General features: G+C 47.2%; 1 protein-coding gene across 1 annotated transcript; it reads left to right on the plus strand.

Moving 5' to 3' along the window:
- The first annotated feature begins 5416 nt into the window (after positions 1-5416).
- Positions 5417-27425, plus strand: VWA2 (von Willebrand factor A domain containing 2). The gene is made up of 12 exons (XM_066554852.1): positions 5417-5485; positions 8004-8137; positions 9458-9567; positions 17756-17950; positions 18740-18870; positions 19532-19664; positions 20104-20159; positions 20981-21088; positions 21898-22479; positions 22790-23341; positions 26320-26442; positions 27141-27425. The coding sequence occupies exons 1-12, from the start codon at positions 5455-5457 to the stop codon at positions 27263-27265; spliced, it is 2280 nt and encodes a 759-aa protein (XP_066410949.1). The 5' UTR covers positions 5417-5454; the 3' UTR covers positions 27266-27425.
- Positions 27426-27769: the final 344 nt, after the last annotated feature.

Genomic DNA, 27769 nt, shown 5'->3' on the forward strand with positions numbered 1-27769 from the left:
CAAGTTTGGGCTTTTGCAGATTGGAAGAATCTTGAGATTAAAATTGTTGAAAAATATTTTCCTTTGACTTAATGTTTTATTACACTCAGATTGCCTCAGATTTTTTTTCCTGCCTCTTAGTTTTTGTTGCATCATATTCTTGCAGTAACTAATAATTAGATGAATGCTTGCACTTGAATTTCTGGAGTTCTGTTCGTGCCCCTGATTCTGAACCAAGACTGTGGCTTTGTCAAGTGTCCTTTGACTCCCTGGGAGCAGAGTGACTTGCACAAAGATTGGCTCTCATGCAAAGCACCTCACTGATGATTTAGTACTCCCACACCTCTTGTTCACTTGTCCACATCCTCCCTCAAAAGTGAACTGGAAATCTAGAATAACAGCACTTTTGAAAGGGAAGTAATAGGAAATTAATAAAAATTACCTAGCACTGCAAAGCAACAAGGCTTTTTTTATCCTTATAATTTTAATTTATGAAGCACTGTTGGAGGAACTTGAGTATACTTTGCTTACTGGGTTTGGCTGCAATTATTTATTATTTAGCAGTTGGTGTGTTCCTAACTGTATACTGTGAGGTAGACACAAGGGTATGTTTTGCCTGTACAATTCAAAAATTATTGATTGTTGTTTAGGTTTTGTGTGGGAAGAGGTGTGCAAGCTCTTCTTTGACTGAAAGAGTTCAGTTCTGTGCAACTGCTAGTACTGGCACAGAATAATAATAATAATAGCATAATAACAAAACATAATTTTTAAAACGGGTCCCTTACATCATTCCTCCAGGCGTAGTAGGTGTGAATATGGTACTTCTCCTCACAGGTCAGGAGTAGTTTTCTGTGGAAAAGCAAGCATTAGAAAAAACATTTAAAAAGCCTGATTGCTAATGAAGCTCCTTTGGAGTGCTGTGAGCAGGGTGACTGCGTGTCTGTTCTGCTCGATGCTGCTGCCAGGCCTGCTGGCTGTGCTCCAGGGCTGCTGACAGTTTGGGCTGTCCCGAGCCTATCGGAGGAGCGGATACACCGATGTTCCTCCTAAATGTAACCTACAGCAATGTGGGTGTTCCTGGCGTTGTTTCCCCACCCCCCAGTTCGTAGTTCTAGGTTCAGGCTGTGGTGGATGTGGAGGAGAGGCTGGCACAGCCGGGCACGGTGTAAATCCAGGTGGGGAGAAGGCTGCTCACAACCCCGCAGGTACACCGGGGCCGCGCAGTCTGCCAGAACAGGTAAAGTGCGGCTCGGAGAGCTTTGTTCCCACCCTTTGAAACCGAGAACATCCTAAACCTCGGCTGGGAGGGTAGGGGCCGAGTGGGGCTCGGAGGTGCAGGGGTTTGCTCGCTCAGCGGAGCCGGGCGTGCGGCGGGGTTCGGGGGCAGCCTCTGTCCGGCTCCTGCTGCTGCTCCGGGCCGCTGCCTCCGCAGCCCGGCGCGGCGCGGGACGGGGGCGATGGGGCCCGGGAGAGCCTTCCCGGGGCGGCGATGGGGGCCAGGAGAGCCCTGCTGGGGTGGGCTGGGGCTGGTTCCCAGCGGGCCGGGCGGTCCTGCTGGGGACACCCTGCTGTCCCAGGAGGAGGTCCTGTCCCGGCCGCTGTGCCTCTGGTCCCCCCGCAGGGAACGCCGAGCTCCGTGCGGGGATTGCCGCAGCTCGGCAGGAACACGGCGCGAGTCTCTTCCATAAATAAACAGGGTGTTAGTAAAATAAAAATAATCCACACCGCCCAGGAAACCAGACTCAGCCCGTGCTCTCGTGCTTTAATTACTTTGTTTCTAGCACTTTTGGGGTGTGGCCAGAGGAAAGAGCTGAGCCTGCCAGGGCTGGCTTTCCAGCAGGTTGTGTCTCATGTCTGTAATAGACGTCTTTCTGCAAAAGACACGGTAACAACTTGATCACGAGTTAATAATCAAGGAAAGACTGATACCTTTAATGTGTCTGGATGCTTCATGAAAGGAATGAGAGTAGCCTCTTTGTTTATTTTGCACGGTAAAGATGAGGCGTCAGTGTGAGATAAATTGTCCGCACAATCAGATTTCCCCATTTATTGAGCAAGGGCTGTGCTGGACAGGCAGTGTGTTCTGTCCCACTTCTCATCCGTGTGTTGGGGTATCAACCATGTCATCTTCAGTGTGTGCTCTAGCCACGGGCAAAGTCAGTAGCATAAGCACTTCTGTCAGAATAAACTGCACAGTAAGTTTAGCAAAAGCTCTCAGGTCAGAAAAGTGCCTTTTATTTTGTAACTCATGGGTCGTACAGGATCTGATCTACAGCATGCTGATTTTGACAGTACTCCATGTAAGCAGTGCTGCAAGATCAAGATCTCTTTATGGACAGGAGTCTTTGCTGTACAGGGGGAAAGAGCCTCTCAAAACTCCCTCGCTGCAGAACTGGGTGGAGGAGAATAAATAAACTGGTTTTGCAGAGTGTCTTCTAGAAATTTAACCCTGTTTATCCCTTGGAGAAAAACATTGTCAAAACTTTTAGACTGAAATTTGTGATATTTGTTTTAAGGAGAAGTTAAACATTTCCTCTGTTGTCTTCCTCCTCGCCCTTCAGTTTCAGATCCCACTGTGAGCTGCCCCCAATCAACGCCTGGGGCTGGGCAGAGGGGATGTCTGGGGCTCCTAACAGAAGTTGCTTACTGCCTCCTACCATTGGCAAGAAGAAAAAAGTAAAATTTATTTATGGAAAACAAGCTGAGAGAGACTGAAAAAGGAGACAGGAAGATTGGTTCCCTCACTCCCTACATCTAAATATCAGATGAGCACGGGGCAGTGAGCTCTCCTCAGCAAGCTGGGGCCATTCCTCAGCACTGACAGGAGGTTGCTTGGCTTGTTAAGAATATGTTTTAAGGAATATGCAGTGTTTCCTGCTTTCTCCCTGATTAAAATGAGTGGTATTTTGCAATGTTGAAAGACACAATGGCAAGGTACTTGTCAAGAGGAGCTTTTCTTCCCTTTACCTCCCTTTCCCATCTCTGGTGTCACTCCTCCAAACACACTACACATGGTCACAATCTTACTTAGCTTTGAGTAAGCTGCCATCATATTCATCATATATATTTTTGACTCGTTATTGAGGTAGACATTGTTAAAATTCCCTATCTTAATGGCTGAGACGATAAAATTAAAATGTCCTTCACTCACCACCCCAACCCCCCAGCAAAGCTGCTAAGGTTGCTGCTGCTAATCCTGGGCTAATGCTGATGAGCAGCAGGTGATGATGAAGCTTTCTTTCAATTCCTGTTGCTGAGAGTCTGGCAGGGCTAATGGGCAAAGAATTCATCCTGCAGGTTAGTTGATTTAAACCCAAGATAAAACGAAGTTGGCGAAATGTCTTGACCTTTCGATGTTTTGTGTGAAAACAATGTGAAATCCCCAGCACCTGTCACATCTGGCTGCAGGCAGAGGCCTGTCCAGCTCTGGGTGATGTGCACCCTGGAAATAGCTCCTAGGAAGAATGTCCTTGAGGCATGGCAGAAGAATGACCTTTCCTCTGTGGAATTTGCAGGGCTTGAAGCTCCTGGGGGACACACAGTGGGGCTTTCCCAGTGAAGTCATGTTTTGTGTTGATCTCCCTTTACTTAGCCAAGCCTGGGATCTGTCCAGTCTGCTGAAGGGGGATGCTTGGTGCACCTGGCACTGCAGGACAGGGTGATTGTGTCTGTAATCCCTGGTGGGGTGATGCCAGAGGGGATTTCTTAATCCTCTCTTCATCTTGTACCTGTGCAGGTAACTGAGCATGGCCTGCTTTAGGTATCTTGCCTTGTCTCATGTGAGGGATATATAATTTGCTGCAGAGACAAGTATTTCCTGAAAAAAATCCATCCATTTTCTGGAAAAACAGCTAATAGAGCTGGTTATCAAGAAGCACACTTACTTGTCTTTAACTACATAAAGAAAATCTGCTTGTGCAATGACAGGGGCAGAGACCCATCAGGAATCTGGTCTAGTGAGTGCTTTTAATCTGGAGAAAAAATAAATATCCATGTTTGAAATAGAAAGCCAAGAGTTCTACCAGTTACATTTGGTCTAAATCTGGGCATGCTTGAAAGTGTCACTGAAATCTACCTACAATGTGATGGCAGCCTCGCTGATTTCAAAGGAAAAATGAGCAGAAAATTGAGTTTGCTGGAGTTTGTTATGCATAAAAACATCTCCCCAGAAAGCCAGTCCTTGTAAAACAGAGGCATGAAAGAGCCTGGGGCTGAGTGTTGTTGGGGATGGGATGGGGAAGGGGACGGGGAAGGGCAGCAGCGTTGCTCGAGGGACGGGTCCCTGGGCTGGGCTCCCGAACGGGGCCGTCCCAGCCAGAGCTGACGGGGGGCTTGGGGGGATGTGGCTCGGACTGTGCTCAGTGAAAGCCTCGTGCAGCTCTCTTGGGCTCTCCACCGGCTTCCCCAGGCACACAGTGCCCTGGTGGGACTCAGCTGAGAAAGGGAGGTGCACAGGAGAGGGCAGGGCAGGGCTGCGTGGGCATGGAGAGGAGGGCAGGCAGGGCTGGCTCTCCCTCCCTCCCTCCCCACCAGGGCTGATCTCTCCAGATGGGATGGGAAAAGAGAGGAGTATGTTGAGAGATTTCCTTTTCTATTATTCTTTCATTTTCATGTTTTTCCCTTCTATCTGTTCCCCACCATTCTCCCCAGGGTAGGAGTTACTTGCCCCCCAGATGAAATGTTTCTGAGCTCATCACCTGAGACACCCAGGAAGAAGATGATTAGCTGCAGGTAAAGAATCTGGCTTTGGGAATTGGATTTCTATTCCTCTCCTCTTTGTTTCTGTTTTTTTTTTTTTTTTCCTTCCAGATTTGTCACCATGAACCTCTTGTCATTTGAGTCCATCTGCATTTTCCTGCTTTCCCAAGGTATGTTTAAAGCTGCCATTTGCATCACTGGTTTTTATCTCGGGTGCTTCTCTATCTCCAGCTGGAGTTCTTCACTGAGGAATGAGGGCCAAGTGAGTGCCTCTCCAGGAGGTTTAGGGATAAACTTCTGAAACATAGTCTCACACAAAAGGGGAGAAAATAATACCTGGAGAAACAGCTTTTCTGAGAATTTGAACACATGACTGATCTGTATGTAAAGTGTCTAACTGGTGTGGGAAAAGCTGATGTTATATTAAAAGTGCATAAATCTATCCAGTGTTTATGGCTGTAAATATGGCTGTAAAGAAGCCTAAAGCTGGCCTAGCTCTCATTCTTGCCCTGTCCCTGCATGCAGTGAGCAGAGAGACTGTCCTGTGTGCTGGAGTCATGTCCTTGTCATTTTTTGTGCTCTCTGTGTCCCCGCCAAAAGGAGTTTCCTGACATAGATACACTGCTGTGTCACCAAATTATGTTTTGCAGCTGTGAAACCTATACAGCAAACCAGCATTTTTGCTGTTATAGGATTGTCTTGTTCATGGATGGTTGTCTGTTTGATCCCACAGCTTTGCTGGCATTGGGTATACAACAAATCCATGTTGGCCAGGAGATGATTGGCAAGATCTCAGCTGCTGGCCAGTGTAAGTTTGTTTTATAGACCATTTTATATTTCTGAGTTTCCTCTTTCTTTGGTTGTTTTGGTGTGTTTTGTTTTGACATTTTTAAGGTTTTTTGTTGTTGTAGTTATTACATTTATTGGCCCCTCTTCAGCCTGTAAAGTCCCCAGCAGTGCTCTGGCAGTCACAGCACTGTGGCTGCCTCTACCCTAGCCTGGCTTTCTCCCTCATTGGTGTTAGCTCTCCTGGGATGTGATCCACTCTGGTTTTCCCCAAATTGGCTATTTGCCAATTGCATGGTGTTTCTGTCAGTTCTTCAGAGCCAAGCAATCCTGATTTGCAGAGCTGTGTTTAATTACAGCCTTGATCAGACCTCCCACGTGGGTGTTTTTTGGGGCTGTAAAGCCAGCACAGCCAGCTTGCTGGGAGCAGGGCTGATGGGGCTCTGGCTGGCCCACGTTCACCTGCAGCTCCCTTGTTGTACTGGCAATCAGTTACTGATAAACTCTGTTTTGAATTCTCTCCTGATTGTCGGGGTCTCTAGCTGCTCAGAGTGATCCCAAGAAAAGTTGGAAAGTCTCTTTTCCCAGCCCAGTGCTTGAAGAAGGAGTCAGGGCTCTTCAGTTCTCGGTCTCAAGGTTGTTTCTTGTATCTTATCTATAAAATTCCTTCTCCTGCCCTGCTGAGGTCTGTCCAGCAGGACAGTTCCAGGCACTCTGCCTGCCCCTGGGGTGGTGTTATGTCTTTATACTAAAAACTACCTGTACAACGTTCACAATTACTTTCCAATACCTATCACCCATGTTAGACAGTGGGTTTCTACTCTAAACCAATCCAAAAGTGCCAACATCACAGCAGAAGATGGAGGCCAAGAAAAAGAAGGAGAAAGGCAGGACATGCCCAGATCTCTCCATCTTGCCCCCTGAATCCCCATTCTAAAACCCCCAAAATCCACTTTTTCACCTTGTGATAATTCACTATCATTCTACTTAATTTGTCATGGCTTGCAGATCTTCATCTAAGGTTGGTAACTTGCTCCATGGGTCATAATCAAAACCACAGGCATTCTGGGATCTGTGCCAGGGTCTCTGAGACCCCTGGCAGGGGTCTTGGCCATCCTGGACAGCCAGAGGGATGTCCTGGGTCCTGACACCTGATCACCATTTTTTCTATTGTCTGTCAAGGGATAGAGAGCATTCATTCCTATGCCAGGCATGCCCTCCAGTTCTACCCTGCAGCACCATGTGTTCAGCTCAGACTTTCCATCCAGGAATGGGTGTTTGGGTGTTTCTCCCTGCTGCACATCCCCAGGAGTCCCTTGCTGGGCTGCAGGCATCCTGCTCACCAGTCCCTGTGGAAGAGCTCAGCTGCAGAGCCCCCTGAGGGGCGTTCTTCCATGCTCAGCCCAATCTGGGGGCTCTGCACTTTTCTCTGTGCATGCTCAGGCAGGGGTAAGAGCCCTGTTGCAGCTCCAGGCTCAGCCCAGCTCCCAGGGCAAGGCTGGCAAGCCAGGACAGGGCTGGCAGGGAGGCTCTGCTCCAGCTTGTCCTCAGCACAGAGCCCCAGGGCAAGGCTGGGTGCCCCCTTAGGAGGGCCAGTGACCCAGAAGGGAATGCCTCACAACTTTCAATCCCTGTAATCTGGTATTAGAAAACCCTAATGATAAATTCAGGTTTTGGCTAGCAGGAAGGATTTGGAAAAAGTAGTGACAATAAAAAGATTATAATAATGGGGGTAGAGTAACATCACTGGCCAAAACAGCTCTTAAGGGGTCAGTGTGCTTGATCTCTATTGAGCTTCTGGATTCTTTTTCTCTTGAAGTTGATTCTGGCAAATGCTGCAGAGGAGACTTTAAAATTTCCCTTTAAATGCTTTGAAAATGATTCTTCATAGTCTACAATCTGCCATTTATTTATTTCAGTGAATGGAAATTAAATGTGAATGTCAGTGAAATTGTGGGCTTCCACTGCAGCAAAAGCACCTCAGAAACTTCAGCTTGGGAGCAGTTATGTTCTTGCAGGCAGGGATGATACAAAGTCACATCTCTGAAGAGGAAATAAAAGGCAGATTTTCATGAAAAGTCTTTCTGTCAGTGTCTGGGAGCTGTTCAGTGAATTTGTGTCTAGGAAAATAAGAGCCTGTTTTGAAAAATGTGCTGCAGATGACACTGGGCTCTGTGGGACTTTGTAAATGCCTCCTGGATTTATGTCTGCCTTGCTCTGGGAGAGCCTGCAGGTGCCACTGGGCAGGGCTCCCTTTCCCTGCTGCTCACCCCTCCTCTGTGCCCTCCCTGTATTGCTGATATTTCACTGCACTGGCTGCTCTATGCTGCCACTGACACCTGGCTGAGCTGAGTCTGGCAGACTGAGCTGGGCTGGAGCTGCTGCAGGCCAGAGCAGGGCTCATCTGGGCTTTGTGTTGTGAGCACTGGCTGCCCCTGTCCATCCTCTGCCATTTGTCTGGATTTTCAGCTCTTGGCTGCCTGCTTCCAGAGCAGGGCTAACAAAGTGCAGTTTCACAGTGTGTATATTTTTTCTCCTAGTGATGCAGTGCTCTGCCTCATTAGATGTCCTTTTCCTCCTGGATGGCTCCTACAGCATTGGCAAAGGAAGCTTTGAAAGGTCCAAGCACTTTGCAGGCAAGCTCTGTGATGCCTTGGACATCCATCCAGACAGAGTGAGTGTCAGGAATATCTCCTCTAATTTTCAAACAGCTTGGCAGTGTGTCTAAAGGCCAGTGGTAACGTGCTGACTGAAATTGCAAAATTCAACTTGCCATGGGGGCAGAGTATTTATTTTTATCAGAAAGATGTGGTTGGTGAAGCAGTGGGATTGGAGGATGCTTCTTGACTCTTCAGATTTTAAGCAGTTCCTTTGGAATTTGAGAAAATACATAATCCTTCAGGTTAAGGATTATGATTTGGGGGTTTTTTTACTGATTTTATTTTGGTTTGGAAGCTCATCAATTAGTTGGTTCTTTCTCTTGCTTTTCCTTGGAAAGCTGCAGAATTAATGTCTGGGAAGTTAGCCACCTTTCTGTCCAGATGTAAATGATGTAGTTTGCTTGCTCTGCTTCCCCCAGAAGGAGATGGGTGCTGTGCTGCCATGGTTTCAGGCCTTGCTCCCTGCAGTCAGCCTTGAGGCACCTCTGGGCATGAATGAAACATCCTGGGCTTTGTCTGAGGGGACTTAAGCCAGACTGGCAGCAGTTCCAGGTGTGCATCAGTCCCACAACACTGCCTCAGCTGAGGACCTTGGAGCAGGCTGGGATGGTTGCTGGACTTAATTCCATGCCAGAGCCTTTCCAAATAAATGTCAGGTATTTGGGAAGATTGTGTCAGTGAATATTTAATATTTGCAGATTTGGTGGTGTGTTTTATTTTTTTAAATGCCATCTTTCCTCTAGTCTTTCACTTAATCCCACATAGATTGGACTGAAAATTGGAAGTCTTTTCACGTTTGAAATTGTCACATTCCATAATACTTCTTGTAAGGCTTCAGTGAAGTATTCTGGATGTATTGCCCTGTACAGACCATTTAGTCCATTTGCATTTTCAACTAGAGGAAAAGGTTTTAGAGGAACTATTAGAAAAAGTATTGGTTTGTGTTGCCTGCTGTGCTCAGTGCCAGAGGGAGCTACTCTCAGGGATGGAAAGGTTGCCTACCCAGTGTATAGATGGGTTGGTGTAGAGGTGTTATTTATAAACTTACTGCCCCTGAGGCTGTGAGCTGCTCTGAGTGGATTAATATAGAGCCTGAGCTGCCTCTGACTGCAGCAGAGGCTGCTGTTGTTTCCAGATAAACTTTTTTGCCTTGTTTATAGTCTGTATAAATAATACTGGAGTTCCTGCTCTAAGTTCATTGAGACTGCTTGTGGCTCAACATCAAAAACATAGTTTGCCTTCATACAATTTAGTCTTCCCAAGTTTGTAAACTGATCAAAAGAGTAAAACTTGCACAGACACCTTTCATAACCTTCCATAACCTTTTCTTTAAGGTCCGTGTGGGAATGATACAGTTTAGCTCAACTCCCCACCTTGAATTCCCACTGGATTCTTATCTAACCAAACAAGAAGTGAAAGAGAGAATCAAGAGGACTGTGTTCAGGTCAGCTTATTTTACTGCTCTTCTCTTTTTCTGGGCTCAATCTCTGGATTGAGGGGTTTTTTTTGAGGTTTAGAAATCTCTGCTTCTGCTGTGCTTACACCAGTGTGATGTCCCCAGGGAGGGAGGTGAATGAACACTGTGCTCCATGATCCACAATCCACTAAAAATGTGAAACCTGATCTTTCTTAGTGAAAGTTAATAGGAGACAAAGTTTTCAGTGTCCTATTATAACATGGTAAATAGAGAGTTTTCCAGCTCTTTCTGTCTATTTGAGCCAGGCAGTGGGTTGCATCCTCCATGGAAAAACAAGCATGTTGTTCCCTCATGGCTGAGCTAAGGCAGCACAGTGTGCTGCTTCATTTTTTGGTGGTTACAATTTCCTTTGTCCTGGGAGTCAGTGATGAACTGCTGCTCTGTAGATATCTATGTGTGCTTGCTGAATTCAAAAGGATCAGGTTTTCAGATGGAAGCCTTTTTTCTTCCTAAATGTTAAGACTTGGATGTCTTCCCATGACCCCAGGAAATGGAGCCAGAAGTCCAAAGAAGAGCTGTCCGTAGAGCCTCTCAAAATCCAAACTTTCCATCTTGGAGAAATACATTTGGATCTACTGAGGATCTGACAATCACCCCAAAATAGCACTTGTTTTGATGATAGATGAGGTATTGGTAAGGCCCCTGGATGTCTAGTCTTTTAGCTGATCTGCCTTAGGACTAAGTAGGGTTAGATCAACATTTCCCATGGATATCTGCTGCTCTCAGGATGTTGCACATATTGCAAGCAAATGTGATCAGTTTTGCATTTTTCAAGCAAGATCAGCTGGCTGGATTTTGTTGTATTTCTTTTGATGAGTTTAGCAAATCAGGAAAGCCTCTTGTGTACTGTTACAGGAGAAACTTAGAGAAAACAAAGATGCATTCCCCCTCTCTGGTTGTTGTTGAAAGTCTGTGAGAGCAGAGAAAGTGAAGCAGCATTTGCTGGCTGGCACTGCATTTCCTTGATGACAACAGAGGGATGCTGACAGATCAAACAGAAATAATTACTTTTTGCCTGGCTATTTCATCCAGTTTAAATGAAAAGCTGACATTTTGAAGTTGATAAAATAGTTAAGGATGGGTTCCAGTTGGCTTCTGAAAAAAAAAAAAAGGGTGTTTGACATCTTGGTTGAGATGTTCCTTGATGTGCTTCTGATGAGCCTTGGGCCAGTGAGGCATTTCCTGACTTCAGCCCAGAGCTGACAGCACTTGGAAGGAGGCAGCACCAGACTAAAGTGAAGCTTTTGTGATTTATTTGGAGACTGCTGGTCTCTCTCTGTGAATGCTGTCCAAATAGCTTTGGAATTAGTTGGCCAGTTCCAGCCAAACTCGGTGGTAATCTCAAGCTAAATTTCACATGAATTTCTTTCATATCAGTCAGCAGCTGGTTACAGGAGACTTAGTGCTGTTCCTGAACAAAGACAGCAGGCAAAGTCCAGGTCTCCTTGTACTTCAGAAAATCCTTATTGGAGTAATGCCTCAAACACATTTCCACTGTGTCAAACCCCAGTGAAGCTCCAAATGCAAATTAATAAGCAATTTAATGAGCTCTTTATTAACTATTTCTAATCCTCAGGGCTCACGTGGGCACAGTGTACTGAGTTCATCAAGATTTAGTCAGTACACTGACTTTGCACAGTGTGTTTTTCCTCATGCAAAGCACTCAGGCAAACATCTCACAGACATCTGGTCAGAAAAAGGCAAATTTGGACTTGCTGTGAACACATGGTCACTGAGTATGCTTGGAAATGGTGGAGTGCAGAGGAGGAAGAAGTTCAAAGCAAAGAGACCTGGCAAGTACAGAATGAAAATGTTTCTGTGAAAATCAGAGGGTAGATGGAAAAACAGTGCACTAGAACAAGCAAATCAGGAACCAGGTGCTAGGGCAAAGGATGCATGTTCAGAAAGCAAATGAGGTGTGTTTGTGTCAATGCAGACAAAGAACATGAATCCTCCAAGGAAGGAGTGACACCTGTGGTTTGGTTCCCCTGAATTGCTCTGGATAGCAATAAAAGCAGCCCTTAAAAGCAATTACAGGAAATTATTTATGGCACAACCCCTTGGACAAATTAAAAGACAGCTGGAAATGTTCACTCTGCTCTAGTGGTTTTATTATCACCAGGTCTGTGGCACGTGTGGGAAGAAGGGCAGGGCAGGGGCTGAGCAGGAGCACTTGGGCTGTGGATGGAGGAGAAGCTGAGCCTGAGTCAGCAATGTGTGCTGCCAGCCCAGAAAGCCACCCTGGGGCTGGGCTGCATGAAAGGAGTGAGGAGCAGCAGGTCAGGGGAGGTGATTGTGGCTCTCCAGTCCATTGTTTGAGACCCCCCTGGGGCACTACAGCCGTGTCTGGGGGCACAGCACGAGGAGGATGTGGGCCTGTCAGAATGAGTTCAGAGAGAGCAGCTGGGATCCTCAGAGGGTTGGAGAGCCTCTACTTTGGAGAACAGGCTGGGCAGAGAATGTGTTTTAGGGAGAGATGCCTCTGCTGGAATGAAGATACAAATGAGACCATATGATGGCAACATACAGATTTTATTTAACATGGATTTTATTGACAAGAAATGCGAGAGAGAGAGAAATAGGAAAGAGGTCTCAGACGGAGAAAAAAAGCAGAAGAGAATCTGTTGGAACAAGATGATCTCTGAGGTCCTTCCCAAACTAAACCATTCTGTGATGCTAGAGGATATGTAGATGTGTATTTTAACTTGATATTAAAAGACTATAACTTGATATAATAATAATAATAATAATAATAATAATAATAATAATAATAATAATAATAATAATAATAATAATAATAATAATAATAATAATAATAATAATAATAATAATAATTTAACTTGGTATAATAATAATATTTTGCTACTACTATTATTTTATCTTCATCATCATCATCTTATTATTATCATCCCTGTTGTTCTTCTCCTTCTTCCTAGTATTTACTTCTATTTCTTCTTCTACATCAACTTATTCTTGTCCTTATTCCTTTTCTTATTCCTTCTTATTCTCTTTCTTATTGTTTGTTTTCTTTTTCTTGTTTAAATTCTTATTCCTTTTCCTATTCTTTTTCTTATTATTTTTTTTTCTTATTATCATTCTTATTCCTTTTTCTATTTGTATTCTTTTTCTCATTCTTATTCCTTTTTTTTTCCTTTTTCTTATTCTTATACTTAATCCTTTTATTATTCCTATTCTTGTTCTTATTTTTTTCTTATTCTCATTGCTATTGTTATTATTTTTACTCTTTTTTTTTCTTGTTCTTATTCTTATGCTTAATTATTTTCTAATTTATTACTACTACTTCTTAATCTTCTTCATATTATCACGGAATCACAGAATAATGAGGTCGGAAGAGACCTCTAAGATCATTGAGTCCAACCTTTGCCCTAACACCTCAACTAGACTTTAGCACCAAGTGCCCTTATTATTCGTCCTACTCCTATTCTTTTTGTGAGTTTTTTGTTGTGTTTTGGTGGTGGTTTTTTGTTTTGTTTTTGTTGGTTTCTTTTTTACTAATGCTACTATTTCGAAAACCCAACTTCTGTCTCTTTTGGATGAATTGTTTGGCAAAGTCATGCAGTGTGCAATGGAGTCATGCACAGTGTGCAAAACACCTGTCTGTGCTCATTCCTCATGGAAAAAATCCCAAAGGATCAGCATGTAATCCTTTCAGGATGAGAGAAAATCTCCTTGGATTCCACCAGGAGAGGTCCCAATGAAATATTCGAAACAACTTTCCCCTGACAGAGTGGTCAGGCATTGGTTGCAAGGAGTTCCTCAGGGAGGTGGTGGAGTCTCTGTCTTTGGGAGTGTTCCAGCATCATCTGGCTGTGGCACTTGGGGACATGGTTTCAGGGTGATGGTGGTGCCAGGGTGATGGTGGGATTGGATGACATTCAAGGTCTCTCCCCACCCTGATGAGTCTGTGGCCTTCACCACTGAGTCACACAGCACCAGTGTCCCCCATGAGGGCTGGTTTGGGGCTGGCCACATGGGTGATATTTGTCTTGGGGAGACCAGCTTGGGATGCTCCACAGCAGCTGGGGATTGCTGGGGCTGCAGGGCCGTGTCTGGGCAAAGGCAGCTGTCCTAGGACATGGTGGGGCATGCTGAGGGCCAGCTGCCCCTGCAGGGCCGGGGCTGGTGCTGCCAGCCAGCCCTAATCCTGGGGCCGTGGGGCCAGGCAGGGGAACAGCGCCCGCAGCAGCCGGTACAGGCAGGAGCGACGTCTCTTGGGTGCCTTTTGGCCAATGGACTCTTCCCAATCAGACACTTCTTGGTAGCTGCTGACCTCTCCATGGGCCAACCCGTGCTCACTGTGCTCTTCCCAGTCAGAGAGATTCTGGGAGATACCAACTAGTCCTTGGGAAAGGCCTTGCTCCTTGCCTTCTTCCCAGTCTGAAATTTCATGGTCACTACTGATATCCCCATGGGACAGTACATCTTCCTCGATGCATTCATCCCAGTCAGAGAGCTCGTGGTGGCTTTGGGCTTCTTCTAAGGGGAGCTTCTGCTCAGTGCCTTGCTCTGTGCCTTCTTCCCAGTCTGAAATTTCTTGGTAGTTTTCAACATCGCCATGGGACGGCTCTTCCTCGACGTATTCATCCCAATCAGAGAGCTCGTGGTGGCTTTCAGCTTTTTGTAAGGAGAGGTCCTGCTCCGTGCCTTCTTCCCAGTCTGAAATTTCTTGGTAGTTTTCAACATCCCCATGGGACAGCTCTTCCTCGATGTATTCATCCCAATCAGAGAGCTCATGCTGGCTTTGGGCTTCTTTTAAGGACAGGTCCTGCTCCATGGCTTCTTCCCAGTCTGAAATTTCTTGGTAGTTTTCAACATCCCCATGGGACAACTCTTCCCCAGTGCATTCATCCCAGTCAGAGAGCTCGTGCTGGCTTTGGGCTTCTTCTAAAGAGAGCTCCTGCTCACTGCTGGCTCCCTGTTGGGACCCTTCCTGGTACCTACCTGCTTCTTCCAGAGACAGTTCCTGCTCAATTCTGGCTTCCCCTTGGGACCCTTCCTGATTGCTAGCAGTTTCTTCAAGGGACAGCTCCTGCCCAGGGCTGGCTTCCCCTTGGGACCCTTCCTGGTAGATTCTGGATTCTGCTTGGGACAGCTCTTGCTCACTGTAGTCTTTCTCTTGGAACTCTTCCTGGAACCTACCAGCTTCTTCTAGGGACAGCTCTTGCTCAAAGCTGGCTTCCCCTTGGGACCCTTCCTGATAGCTACTGATTTCTGCTGGGGACAGCTCCTGCTCAGTGCTGGCTCCCCCCTGGGAGACATCCTGGTACCCACCAGCTCCTTCCAGGGACAGCTCCTGCTCAAGGCAGGCTTCTTCTTGAGACCTTTCCTGGTAGATTCTGGATTCTACTTGGGCCAGCTCTTGCTCACTGTAGTCTTCCTCTTGGGACCCTTCCTGGTACCTACCAGCTTCATCTAGGGCCAGCTCCTGCTCAAAGCTGGCTTCCTCTTGGGACCCTTCCTGGTACCTACCAGCTTCATCTAGGGCCAGCTCCTGCTCAAAGCTGGCTTCCTCTTGGGACCCTTCCTGGTACCTACCAGCTTCATCTAGGGCCAGCTCCTGCTCAAAGCTGGCTTCCTCTTGGGACTCTTCTTGGTGGCTACCTGCTTCTTCCAGAGACAGTTCCTGCTCAGTGCTGGCTCCCCCCTGGGAGACATCCTGGTACCTACTGGCTTCTTCTAGGGACAGCTCCTGCTCAGGGCAGGCTTCTTCTTGGGACCCTTCCTGATGGCTGCCGTCTTCATCTAGGGACAGCTCCTTCTCATTTGAGGCTTGTCCTTGGGACCCCTCTTGATATTTGTTGATCTCTCCTTGGGACAGCTCTGTGTGTTCCTCATCTTCACCCTGAGAATGCTCAAGCTCCCCAGCCAAGGCCCCCTCCTCAGGCTCCTGCTCTGCCAGGGCTGATCCCTTGTCTGTCTCTACCTGCTCCTCACTGGAGGCTCCCAGTGGGCTGAGCAAGGGGCTGGGGGTGCAGCAGGGGGTGTGTGGGGCAGAGATTGGGATCTCTTCCTCTCTTCCTCCTGCAATTCCTGCTTCTAGTTCAGCATCCAAGCTTTGCTCCAGGTCCCTCTGTTCCTCTGGCTGCCAGCCAGATTCCTGGATCATGAGCACAGCATTGTCCACGATCTCACGGCTGATGCGCTTCGCTAAATCCAGCACAGCCTGGCTGCACTCTGGGGAGCTGCATGGGTTCTCTGCTGCTGCTGCTGGTGGCACCTCCTCCCTGAGGGCAGGAGAACCTGGTGCCTTTTCCACTTTGGGGGGCTCTTCCTCCTCAGCAGCTCCTGCCAGAGCGGCTGCCAGCTCATCCTCCGTGGGACTCCCCAAGGCAGAAGAGGCTCTGGGCAGCTCAGGGGCTGCCTCTCCTGCCACCTCGGTGCCCATACTGCTGGGAGAGGTGGGGCCCTCCTGGGCACAAGTCTGGGCATCCTCATCCCATATCCTGTAATCGATGCCTTCTGCCCCATGGGACAGCCCCTGGCTGCTGGCATTTCCTTCCTGTTGGGGCAGCTTTTGGTCGCTCCCATCTTCTTCCCATTGGGGCAGCTCCTGGACATTGTAGTCTTTTCCTTGTGATAGGTCCTTGTCCCTGTTGTCTCCCACCTGGGACAACTCTGGGTCTCTCTTGTCTCCTTCCCATTGGAATGGGTGGCCTTGCACTTCTTCCAAAGGAGATGGTTCCTGGTGTGCCTCCCCTTCCTGCTGGGACAGCTCTTGGTGTGTCTCATTCTCTGTGCCCAACTGGTACAACTCCTGGACTGTCACACTTTCTCCCCACAGCCCTTGTTGTGGGCCATCTCCCCACTGGACTCTCACAGTTGCACCTCTCCCACACTCACACCTCTGATACAACTCTTGATGCCTCACAGCTCTCCGTGGGGACACTTCCTGGACCATCACGTCTTCCTGTAGTTGGTAATACTCTTGGAGTGTCATTTCTTCCCAGAGGCAGAGCTCCCGTCTGGTAACGTCTCTCCATGGGGAAAGCTCTTGCTCCGAGTCATATTCCCAGTCTTTGTCCATGTGGGCAAAGGCCCCCTCCTCCTCAGTGTCCTACAGGGGCAGGCCTGAGCTGCCCCCCGCCCCCAGCCACCAGCCACTGCCCCCTGAGGGCTGGTTTTCCATCCATCCAGCCGGGCAAGGGGCTGGGGGCTGGGAGTTGGGCTTCACCTCCTCCTCCTCCTCATCTGGCGTGGTCGGGGCACAGGGATCCCGGGAGTCGCTTCGTCCTGAGAGAGCAGCTCTCACAGGAATGGGATCCCCAGGGCTCTGTGCCCCTTAGATACCCCTGACACGGTCCTCTGCTGTGTCACAAGGGCCACCACAGTGTCCCACATCACTGACACAACACACCTGTGTCACAAAGGGCCACACCCGGCACCCCTTCAGCAGCTGAATGACCACAATGTTCAGATGGAAAAACAGAAGCTGTAGAGACATTTGTAGAAGATGGAAATAAAATTCAAATATCCAAGAGTTCTGGTTACTGCACCAATTGCAGAAACACTCTGCTGTAGAGACCATTCTGAGTTGGAGAGGAGGGACATAAGGGTGAATAGATGGGACCAGTGGGTAGGAAGATGAGAAGAATGACAGGATTAGACATCCCCATGGATCTGTTGTGTGGCAACAAGCAGAAATAGGCTACACTTCCCATTACCAGAGTGTAGCCATGGTATTTTCTGAAAAATCCTTTCCTTAGGACTTTTTCTCCTGAGAAGCTGAGAGGCTTCAGGAACAAAATGTAACCAATGATTATCTGCTGCTGTGGAATGCAACAGGTGCATCTGGGATTGGGCTCATGTGATTGTTTCTAATTAATGGCCAATCACAGTCAGCTGACTCGGACTCTGAGACACAAGCCTTTGTTATCATTCTTTCTTTTTCTATTCTTAGCAAGCCTTCTGATGAAATCCTTTCTTCTATTCTTTTAGTATAGTTTTAATATAATATATATCATAAAATAATAAATCAAGCCTTCTGAAACATGGAGTCAGATCCTCGTCTCTTCCCTCATCCTAAGACCCCAGTGAACACTGTCACACCAGAGGGTAAAAATTTGCAACCCAAATGATAAATTCAGTAGCAGGGGAGGAATTTTGATTTCTTCTTTTCTGTCTCCCTGCTTTCTAGAGGTGGGAGCACAGAGACAGGTCAGGCTCTGAAGTACATTCTCCACAAGGGTTTCCCCGGTGGCAGAAACTCAAGTGTCCCTGAAGTCCTGATCATCATTTCAGATGGAAAGTCCCAGGGCAGCACTGCAATGCCTGCAATGCAGGTGAAGGAGAGACACATCACAGTTTTTGCTGTGGGAATCAAGTTTCCAAGGTAGGAAACTTTCCAGAGTGGGAAGCAGACACCCAGCTAGCCAAATGGCCGGTCCTGGTAAGTGAGGGATCATCTCAGGCTAGATAAAAGTTTTGAAAAGAGAAAAGGTGTCTTAGTTTTTGCCAGAGAAGGGTTGATTTTTTTTTTCTGTAGCTGTGGGTGTATCTAGGAGATAATCCATACCACTTTATCATTGCCAGGGGTGGGGGAAAGGGACTTTCTCCCTTCTGAGAGGAAGGGCATTCCTTCCTTCCAAGGAGGGGAGAAAGTGTCATGGACAAACAGTCAGTGTTGAGACAAACTTTCCAAGTAAATTGATTTTGTCTTATATCTTTTGTTATTCATATTTTTATTGCTGCTGTTACTGCTTGATTTCTCATTTCATTTCTGTTCTCAGTAAATTGTTCTTATCTCAGTGCATGAATTATTTTTGCCTTTCATGTTTCCAGCTGGAGATGAGAGGGGAAGGAAGGGAAGCCTGGTTTCAGTGAGAACACTAAATTGGGGAATACCATTCTTGAACCATGACAAAAAAGAATTTTCAGAGTAATACAGGCATGGGGGGAACACTGACTTGGTGGCTGATGTAGAAGGAGCACCAGAGCTGATGAAGAAAACTTTTCCACTTGGTAGAGCTGTGCTGCTGCCTGAGACTAAACACGCCAGGATCTTGGAAACTGAGGAGTGTCATGGTTTTGCATCAACTCTCTGTTTGCTGCACAGGGCTGGTTTTGACTCTTAATTCGTTGTGGGGGAGGCTGAGCAGCTGACCTGTGCCTTGCTTGGCAGGTGGGAGGAGCTGCAGGTGCTGGCCAGTGAGCCCCCTGAGCGGCACCTGCTCTTTGCTGGAGATGCTGAGGACGCTGCCAACGGCCTGTACAGCGCCTTGAGTGACCCTGTCTGCACTGCCACCGCTCCAGGTGACCCTGCTGGCCACACCTCTGTGCCCAGCCTTTGACTTGGACATGGCACTGAGTGAGGAAGATAAGGCAGCGTCAGGAAGCATGCAGGGGAATTAGCAGGTGTTGCACTTTGAGGTGATCTGCTTCTGGTGCCCAAACAGGATGGCATGCTCTCCAAATACCTCCAAGCTGCAGAATCCTTAATCTTTCTGCATCCTCATTCACCTCTGAAAATGGGAATTTTGGCTTTTGCTCATGTGACAGGGGATAGAGGGATAAAGGCAGTTGTGTTAAATTTTCTAATGGACTTGGCTGTGTATCAAGGGTAGGCACCTGGGGCTTGCAGGAGTTAGAAAGGATAGAACTAGAGTGGTCCAGAGGTAGCAGAAAATCAAACACATGAATGAAAAGGCACAAAGGGGGCTGAAAAGCTGTCACTGAACCATGAACTCAGCAGTTCAGTGAGATTTATAGCAAAGGAGGTTGAGTGTTTAGGTTCCCAGAAAGTAGAATAGGCTGGTGATATTTTCTACAGGAAATCTCTCCTCTGCGGTCTCACAGAAGCTCTTGGAAGCTCTGCCCAGTCTGTTGTTGTCAGGTAGTTGAAAACAGCTGTCTGCTCTTACAGCCTTTGTATTTTCAGGCAGTTGAGGCTAGTTTGCCTTTTACTTTGCTGCAGGCTGCAAAGTTGAGTCCCACCCTTGTGAGCGCAGGACCCTGGAGACTGTGAAAGAGCTGGCTGGCAGCTATGTGTGTTGGAAAGGCTCAAAGCAGCCCAATGCAGTGCAGGCTTCTCTGTGCCCCTTCACCAGGTAAGCTGGGCAGCCACTGCTCTAAAATGATGGGCTGAGAGATAAATACAGTAATGAGGCTTTTTATCTGACCTTGACTCTTTACTGAGATGAAGATCCCTCGGAAGACTGATGCAAACAGTCTCTAGTTCTAGGAAGAGCTTCTGCTTTGATCACTGACTGAGAAGCAAGCAAACAAAATATTTTTTTGAGTCTTAAAAATACATCCATAATTTTAAAATGTAAATATTACAGTTGAATTTTTAAAAAGGGTAGATTCAATGAAATTATGCTTTTCCTTTTGCCATCTCATTTGGAATGGTCTATTTTTTTTTAATACTTGTTTTGAAAACCTGTGTTTTCAAAGGAAAATTGTTCCATTGAAAACACAGTGAGGTCCACCCTGAAGGCACCTTGTTAATATTTAAATTAATGGCAGATCTTATTCTTCCTGTTTCAGGTGGAAGAGAGTCTTGATAAAACACCCATCCAGGTGCTTCCGAACTGTATGTCCAGGTGGGATTTTGCTCTTCCAAAGCTTTAATTTATGAAGCAGGAAAGGTAATAACTAAAGAACAAAAAGACAAGGGTTTGCTTTCACTTCTCAAAAATTTTGTTCTGAGTGAGAGACTGTGATCAGTAGATATTTAATCCATTTTTTGTTTCTCACGGGTATCTATGACCAGAGTTCTTTTGGATTAAAATGTCTCCCAGTAGTTTCTCCTCCACTTGAGGAGCCAGTGAATCCTTATTTGTTCATGTCCTGAGGGCAGAGCCTTGCACTGCTTCCCAGTGCCTGCAGGGAGTCACTGTTCTCCAGCCAGGGGAGCATGCAGTGATGCCTCCAGTCATACACTATGTACCACAAGCACATCAGGTTAGTGGGTAGCCTGATGATCACCAGCCTATTTTTGTGGCTGTTGAAGTAGCTGTGCTCCTTCAGTCCTTTTTGCAAGTTCAGGTGATAGCAGCTTCATTTTCTTTATCAGTACAGCACTGTCCAGGCCAGACCCTGACCCCTTCATTGCTGCTGAAAATCTGTCAGGGCTGCAGGACCTTTAGCAATTCTCTGTTTATATGAATATGGTGCCACTGCCATTGTTCCACATCAAATGAAGTCAGAGTCTAGTTTGCTTTCTTGTCACAGTCTGCTGGAGAGCCATCCCAAATGGAAATTGCCATGGAGGTGAGGTGGCCCTGTGTTAGTTCAAACTCTGTAGCAAAAGGGGCAGAGCTGTGACCCTTTTTCCACTAACAGTGCTGCTCATGCTGGCAGAGGATGGGGAGGGGCAGGCTCCCTACTGATGACCTGTCCTTCTCTTCCCTGTCCTGTTCAGACCCCTGTGACTCCCAGCCATGCCAAAATGGTGGCACATGTGTCCCAGAGGGACTGGACAGGTACCACTGCCTCTGCCTGCTGGGCTATGGAGGAGACATCCACTGTGGTAGGTGTGAGCCTGTGCTCTGTCTCCTTCCCTCTCAGCTGGGTCCTGCCTTTGTGATGTCCTTTGTGCCACCCTGGGGACAGCTGGGGTGGGGCCACAGTGCTTGGGCTTTTCTCCAAAAGGCAGGCTGAGTTTACTCTCCTGCTGATCATGACTGTGTCAGGCCCAGTGTCTGGGTGCTGCTGTTCAGACACTGTGTGGGAATGAAGAGCACCAATATTGACAGTCTCACCCTGGCATGGCTGCCTTTGGGCCTAAATGCAGGTGCCATGGGATCAGGAGAACAGAGTCACTGGGAGAGACATGGATGTGTCTGGTGGTCCCCTCCCCACACACATGAGTGCAGCAGGAGCTCCTGGTTTTGGGGGTTCAAAGTAAAAAAGCCAATAGCTCCTGATCATTAGAAAACACCTTGTACTTACTTTTCTCAGAACCAAGGTTCCAGCTTCAGAGTGTCTCAGGGTGTCAGAGGTGAGAGTCTGGTGCTTGGACTCTCTCCTTTCTCCAGAATATGATTGTGTTATTCAGAGTTCTCTGCCCACAGCACTAAGAGTGGAGCTGTAATTTCTGATTTGAAGTTTGCCATGCAAAAGTTCATGAATTCCCATAGATATTTCCTGTCTCTAAAGGTTTATATGGCATCCAACCAAAACAAAGCCTGCTCCTGGCTCATTTGTCCTCCAGCTCATGATGTGGATGGCAAAATGTTTGGGTTGCTGGACACAATGTCCCCTTTCCACAAGGCTTCCAGCAGGCCTCTCTCTGCTGGGGTTGCCCTGCAGATGACCGATTGCCTTCTCCCTTTCCAGCAGCAAAGCTGAGCCTGGAGTGTGGTGTGGATCTCCTTTTCCTGATGGACAGCTCAGCAGGGGTCACACTGGAAGGGTTCCTGCGCTTCAAGGCCTTCCTCAAGAGATTCCTCCAGGCCATGGTGGGCCAGGACTCCCCAGTGAGTGTGGGGGTGGCCCAGTATGATGACAATGTCAAGGTACCCATTGAACTGGGCCAGCACAAGGACACACTCAATCTCATGAGGAGTATTGATGCCTTGAATTTCAGTGGAGGGAGAACCCTGACAGGCAGAGCCCTGCAGTACATTGCACAGCACGGTTTTAGGAGTAGCCCAGTCTTTGCAGATGTGCAGGATGATCTCCCACGTGTGGTTGTCCTGCTCACTGACTCCAAGTCCCAGGATTCGGTGGCAGAAGCCGCTAAGTATGTGAAGGACCAAAATATCTTCTTGATTGGCATAGGCAGCAGCTTCATGAGAGCAGAGCTGACCACGGTGACTGGCAATCCACAGCAGACCATTGTCTACTCAGACCCTCAGGACCTCTTCAACAGGATGCCAGAGCTGCAGAGAAAAATCTGCAGCGTGGGCAATCCTGAAGGTAAGACTGTGGTGTGCGCAAGGGGGGACAAGTTTGCCAAACCATGCAGAGGTGTCCTGCATTCCAGCAGGGAGGAGGGAAGGACAGAAGGACAAATGTCCTTGTTTTTGTTTGTCAGTCACAGATCCAGGGACTAACCTTCCATGAGTGATTTTTGTGATGGATCTTGTGAAAGAGGCATAGATCACCCTTCACCATCAGTGATCAGCAGTGTTGAATTTTGCCCACGATTTCCTCTCACTGTGTTTTTCAGTCAGAAAGGAGCAGATATGTGTTCTGACAGACACCATGTTTGTGCTCCTTTCCCCAGGCTGCCAGGCCCAGTCTCTTGATTTGGCATTTGCTGTGGATGCCTCGTCTGGAGTTGGCCTGGAGAACTTTCTGCGCCTGAGGCACTTTGTCAGGAGCAGCTGCTTGCACTTCATCATCAACCGGGACGTCACCCAGATTGCCCTGGTGACCTATGGCAGCAAAGCTCACACTGTCTTTGCCTTGGACACCCACACGAGCAGCTCTGCTGTTCTCCAGGCCATCGACCAGGTGCCCTTCCTCGGGGACTCAGCCTCTGCTGGCAGTGCCTTGCTGCACGTTCACAGGGATGTAATGACTGTGCAGAAGGGAGCAAGGCCTGGTGTCAACAAGGTGCTGGTGCTGCTCACCAACGGAGGGGGCATGCAGGATGCAGCTGCCCCGGCTCAGCAGCTGAGGCACAATGGCATCCTGGTGTTTGTGGTTGTCATTGGGGACACAGACAGGGACACGCTGCTGAGAGTTGCTGGGTCTCCCAGCTACCTGGTCCACATCTCCTCCTATGAAGACCTGCAGTATTACCAAGGTCTTATCATCGAGAGGATCTGTGAAGGTAGGAGAGCCTCCAGTCATCACTCTCTCTGTCAGTGCCTCCAGCTGCTGCTGTTGTAGATTTTTAGATGTTTTACTAACTGAACTTGATACTGTCTTTTGCATTTTACGGATGGGGAAACTATGACACGGAGCTCTGATGACTGCCCAAAGCAATCCTGCAGGAATGAGTAACCAACTTTCCTAAGATTCAGTCCAGTGGGTGAGAGTGTCCATAGTGTGACTGGCTCTTTCCATCCCTGCTAGATCTAGGTTCTGCTTTTTCTGAAGGAAAAAGTTTTCTCTTTTTCTGATGTTGCTTTAAATCTGTAGAATTTGCTGTGTGTTACTGTACCCCTTCAGTGTTTCTGGGGGAGGGCTTAATGGGCCCCTTTTTTGTGCTGGTCTCTGCTCTCTTGTTCAACAGGTTTGTGACCAGGTGTTTGTAAAGTGAGTCTGCAACCTCATCACTCCTGTTCATCCTTAATATCCCACTGCTGAAATTATCATGTAGGCTTTTGAGATTTTGTGTTGCCCTGTATTTAATCTTAAAATCAGAATCTGTCCATTTTGAAGCCTTCAGACTGGTAAACTAGGCCTTCAGACAAAGTGTGATTTATCTTATTTGTAGGACTAAATCCTTATCTTCAAAGTGGAAGAATTTTCAAATATTTGTGTAAAAACTCATGTTTGGGGGTTGAAAAAAAAAGATGAAGTTTCTTCAAAACTTTGAGTCATGAGTGCCAGTCCTCAGCTGGCACTGATATGGCTCTAATACTAAATTTGAAACACTTGCATGTTGTCTAGAAATCAGCTTTTCAGAAAGGACAGCAGCCCTAGTTTTCAGACAGTGACAATGAAAGTCCTCCTAGTTAAAATACCATGCCTTGTTTTCTCATTCAAAATAGCCTAAGTTTAACAGCTATCCATTTGCTTTGTTTTAACATGTTTATAAGATCAAAAGAAGCACGTTTGAGCTTCAGCACAGAGGTCCTTTTCATCTCTGGGCACGCCTGTGTCTCCTTCAGGCTTAGAAAGAGCTGCAGCATCATCTCTTTGGGGTGAGAGCTGCTCTCCTGGCAGGCTCTGCAGATGGTTTCTGCCTCAGCTTTTCAGCGTGTTTCTCTTGCAGTGGTACTTTCAGCTGTGTTATTACAAAAATAATGTCGTGTACTTTGGAATTAGCTAAAATGCCAAGGGTGAAGGGGAAGAGACAGCAGGGTTCAATGAGTCAGGGTAATAACATATCATTTCCTGAGAGTGAATTGCTGCTTTCATTTCATCTGCAGGTAAATCACAGTTTGTACTAGATAGGCTGGGACCAAGGGCGATGTAAAGATAAGCCCTTCACTCAGTCTTCTACTCCCAAATCCAAGGCTTAATAACAGAATCATTGTCTGTGAAAGGACTTTAAAAATTTATGATTCATTATAGAGGTATTTGAGAAACAGACCCTGCCTCTGTATACCTGGAATATGGTATTAGTTCTGAGGCTCATCTGAAAAGAGTCCAGAAAAAAGGACCTAAGGTTTAGGAGAAAAGTTCCCAAGCATTAAATATGTATGAATCAGATTAATGGAAATACAAGTTAGTAGGATCATCAAAGTGCAAGAACCTCATTTAAGGTATGTTAACAGCAGGCTGGAGTTCAGAGAAATGGTGTTGTGGCAGAATGATTCCCCACAGCAGGGTCTGTGAGGTTATGCTGTGGAGCATCCCTGGAGGGATGAGGTGGACACATGACCTGTAGAGCAGAGCACCATGAAACAGTTCCCTGGAGAACAGAAGCACCTGCAAGATGAGTGATGGGTCCAAGAGATACAGCTTTCATTGCTAGGGGCTCTTCCAGCCCAATGATAGTGAAAGTGTCCATCCCTGGGAATACACTCTCAGGCAGGAACCCAGTTCACAAATCCCATGGTAGCAAAAATATTTTTGAACCTGGCTTGGTTCCCTATGTAATCAACTGAAGCTAAAAACTGATATGCCTCAGGTCTAGGAATGTCAAAAAAAAAAAAAAAGAATTTCAGTTATAATTTTGCCAGTCTTAGGTGTGGGTTGAGACTTGATGTGCAGAGGGAGAATGAGCCCTATGTCTTTTAAGCTGTAGAAAGCTCCCTGACAGATAGGGGATAGGATTTGTATTCTTTTTCCTTCCCCTTTTTCTATTTTCTCTGTAATTTTTCTACCCTGGAGCAAAGGGTAAGGCAAGCAGCTCTGTGGTAGTTTTTGAGCAGAGGAATTTCACACCCTCACCAACACCGCAGTGGTGTTGCCAGCAGACTGGAAGCAAATCCCCCTGGGATGCTGCTACTTAACCTAATGTCTTGGCAGCAAGGCAGCATGGAACACTGCCAGCCCTGCTGACAGCTGGGCTCTGTTGTGTTGAGAGGGTTGGGAAAGCTGTCACATACTTCATAACAACAGGGCTAATAACTTGGGCTGTGATTGCAGGCTTCTCTCAACCCCCCTAGAAAAGAAACCCAGAAATTTTCCCTATGTTGTTTTCCATTCATGCCATCCTTGCTTCCCAGCCGGCAACTTCTCCTTATTTCTCTTATTCCAGTGGAAACTTTTATTCTCTCTGGGGCAATGTGAGGTTTGAACTTCAGTGGCATTTGGGATTATGAACTGTCAGAGCAGGGCATGTGTCTTGCTCTGTGTTGTCCATGTCTGGTGTGGGGAGTTTGGGGGTGCTCATGGTCTGCAGATGCTCCATTTTGCTTTTCTGGGATATATAGAGCTTATCATTAGGTGACTCTTTTAAGCTTTACTAGGAATATTCTCCTTCAGATTAGGACACCTAGAAAAGCCATTCTGTCTCTAGGTTAAAGTGTCAAGACAGAATTGTGGCTTGCACCCTCTGCCATGTTTAAATGCTTCTCCAGTCCCATTAGCCCCTGATGACAATTTTTTTGCAGCATTCCTGATGGATGTGGGTCTCAGCTAGTAATAATGCAGATGTGCCTGAGCCTGCTCTCTGCTCTGTGTCTGTTGCAGAAGCCAGAAGCCCTGTGAACCTGTGCAAGCCCAACCCCTGCATGAACCAGGGTGTGTGCATCCTGGGGCCGGGGAGCTACCGCTGCCAGTGCCACGGCTGGGAGGGACCCCACTGCGAGAGCAGTAAGGACCAGCAGCCCCTGCACACGCATCCCGCCCCTCCCTGAAGCAGAGAAACCCCTGGACAGCTGTTTGGTGGCCAGGCCTTGGTGCTGGTGTGGTGTCTTTCTTATGGAAAGTGCAGAGGTTTGGGCTGCTGAGGGGAGCAAGGGCTTCTCTGGAGAAGCCGTGCATTTTTATACATTCACTGAGTGAGTTGACTGTGAGGGGGGCTCAAGGAGGTCTAATAATTTTGGTAATCTTCCACTCTGTTCTGTTCCCCTTTTCCCTCTGCCCTGCTAGAAGAAGCAAGCTTTCCTAGGCTCCCCAGGTGGAAAGATTTGACTCTCTTTAAATGGGAGGGAGCTGTTTCTGTTGGAGCAGACACCTTCACTACCCCTTTCAATGCTGTCCATGGTGTAAAACCTCCCCATTGCCTTCCTTCCCTTCAGCAGGGGAGCAATGGCCAGAAGGTGGGGAGTTTCTGGCTCCCTAGAGATGGCCTTGTGCCCATAGCATGAAGTTCTCAATTTAAGTGAGTTTTCGCCTTGCCCAATATTTTGCTTTTTACCTGAATTCTGACTTCCAGCCTGTGGTCTCTAATATCTGTCATCTAAGGGAATGGTTGGTTGGTTGGTTGGTTGGTTGTTGTGGACTGAGTGTAACCTTATCCCTTGGTCCTAAAGCCCTCATCCCACATCTGTGCTTCTCTTCTGCCACAGGAGTTCTCCGGGGTGACTCTCCAAGATCTCCAGCCCTTCCTCCACGTTCCCATGTGCAATGGAGTCCAAGGGGTTTGCAGCACCTTTCCAGAGCCCTCCAGCACAGCAAGAGGCAGATGGATTAGAGGCATTGACACAGATGTGCTGAGTGCTCCAGTTCTCCATCCAGGAACACTCCCTGCCACTCACAGGCACTGTCCAGCCCTTGGAGTTGATGATGGAGTTGCTCCAGCACAGGGACTGTGTTGAGGCCGTTCCCAATTCCTGCATTGCACAAACTGGGCTTCCCAGCACTCTCTTTCTTTTATAATTGAAGTAAATATTTGTGTTTAAGTATTTCTTTCTGGCATTTTGCATTTACTCATCCAGATCTTAAGGTTGTGGTTGTTTTGGTTTTTTTTTTTTAACAGATTTTGAGAGATCTGTGAGTTAGTCTAAAAATATGCAGAAGTCTGAGCAATTCTGGAGCTCTTGCTGAAGGGGTATAACACAGATGATGCACTTGCAGCCAGGTGCTGGAGTGAATAGCTCATTACATGCAGGAAGACAGAGGAAGAGGAAGGAGAACTGATTACAAGTCTTTATTCTGTTTCTGTTTAGGTTGTTCATGCTGCTTTCTTTTCTGAATT

Source organism: Molothrus aeneus, chromosome 8, assembly GCF_037042795.1.
Source record: "Molothrus aeneus isolate 106 chromosome 8, BPBGC_Maene_1.0, whole genome shotgun sequence".
Classification (NCBI taxonomy): Eukaryota; Metazoa; Chordata; class Aves; order Passeriformes; family Icteridae; genus Molothrus; species Molothrus aeneus.

Excerpts from the sequence above, each read along its gene's own strand:
- VWA2 (XM_066554852.1), top strand. The coding sequence starts at position 5,455 with ATGATTGGCAAGATCTCAGCTGCTGGCCAGT. Across the intron at positions 19,665-20,103 it reads TCTCTGTGCCCCTTCACCAG|GTGGAAGAGAGTCTTGATAA; the intron begins GTAAGCTGGGCA and ends TTCCTGTTTCAG. Across the intron at positions 21,089-21,897 it reads TGGAGGAGACATCCACTGTG|CAGCAAAGCTGAGCCTGGAG; the intron begins GTAGGTGTGAGC and ends CTCCCTTTCCAG.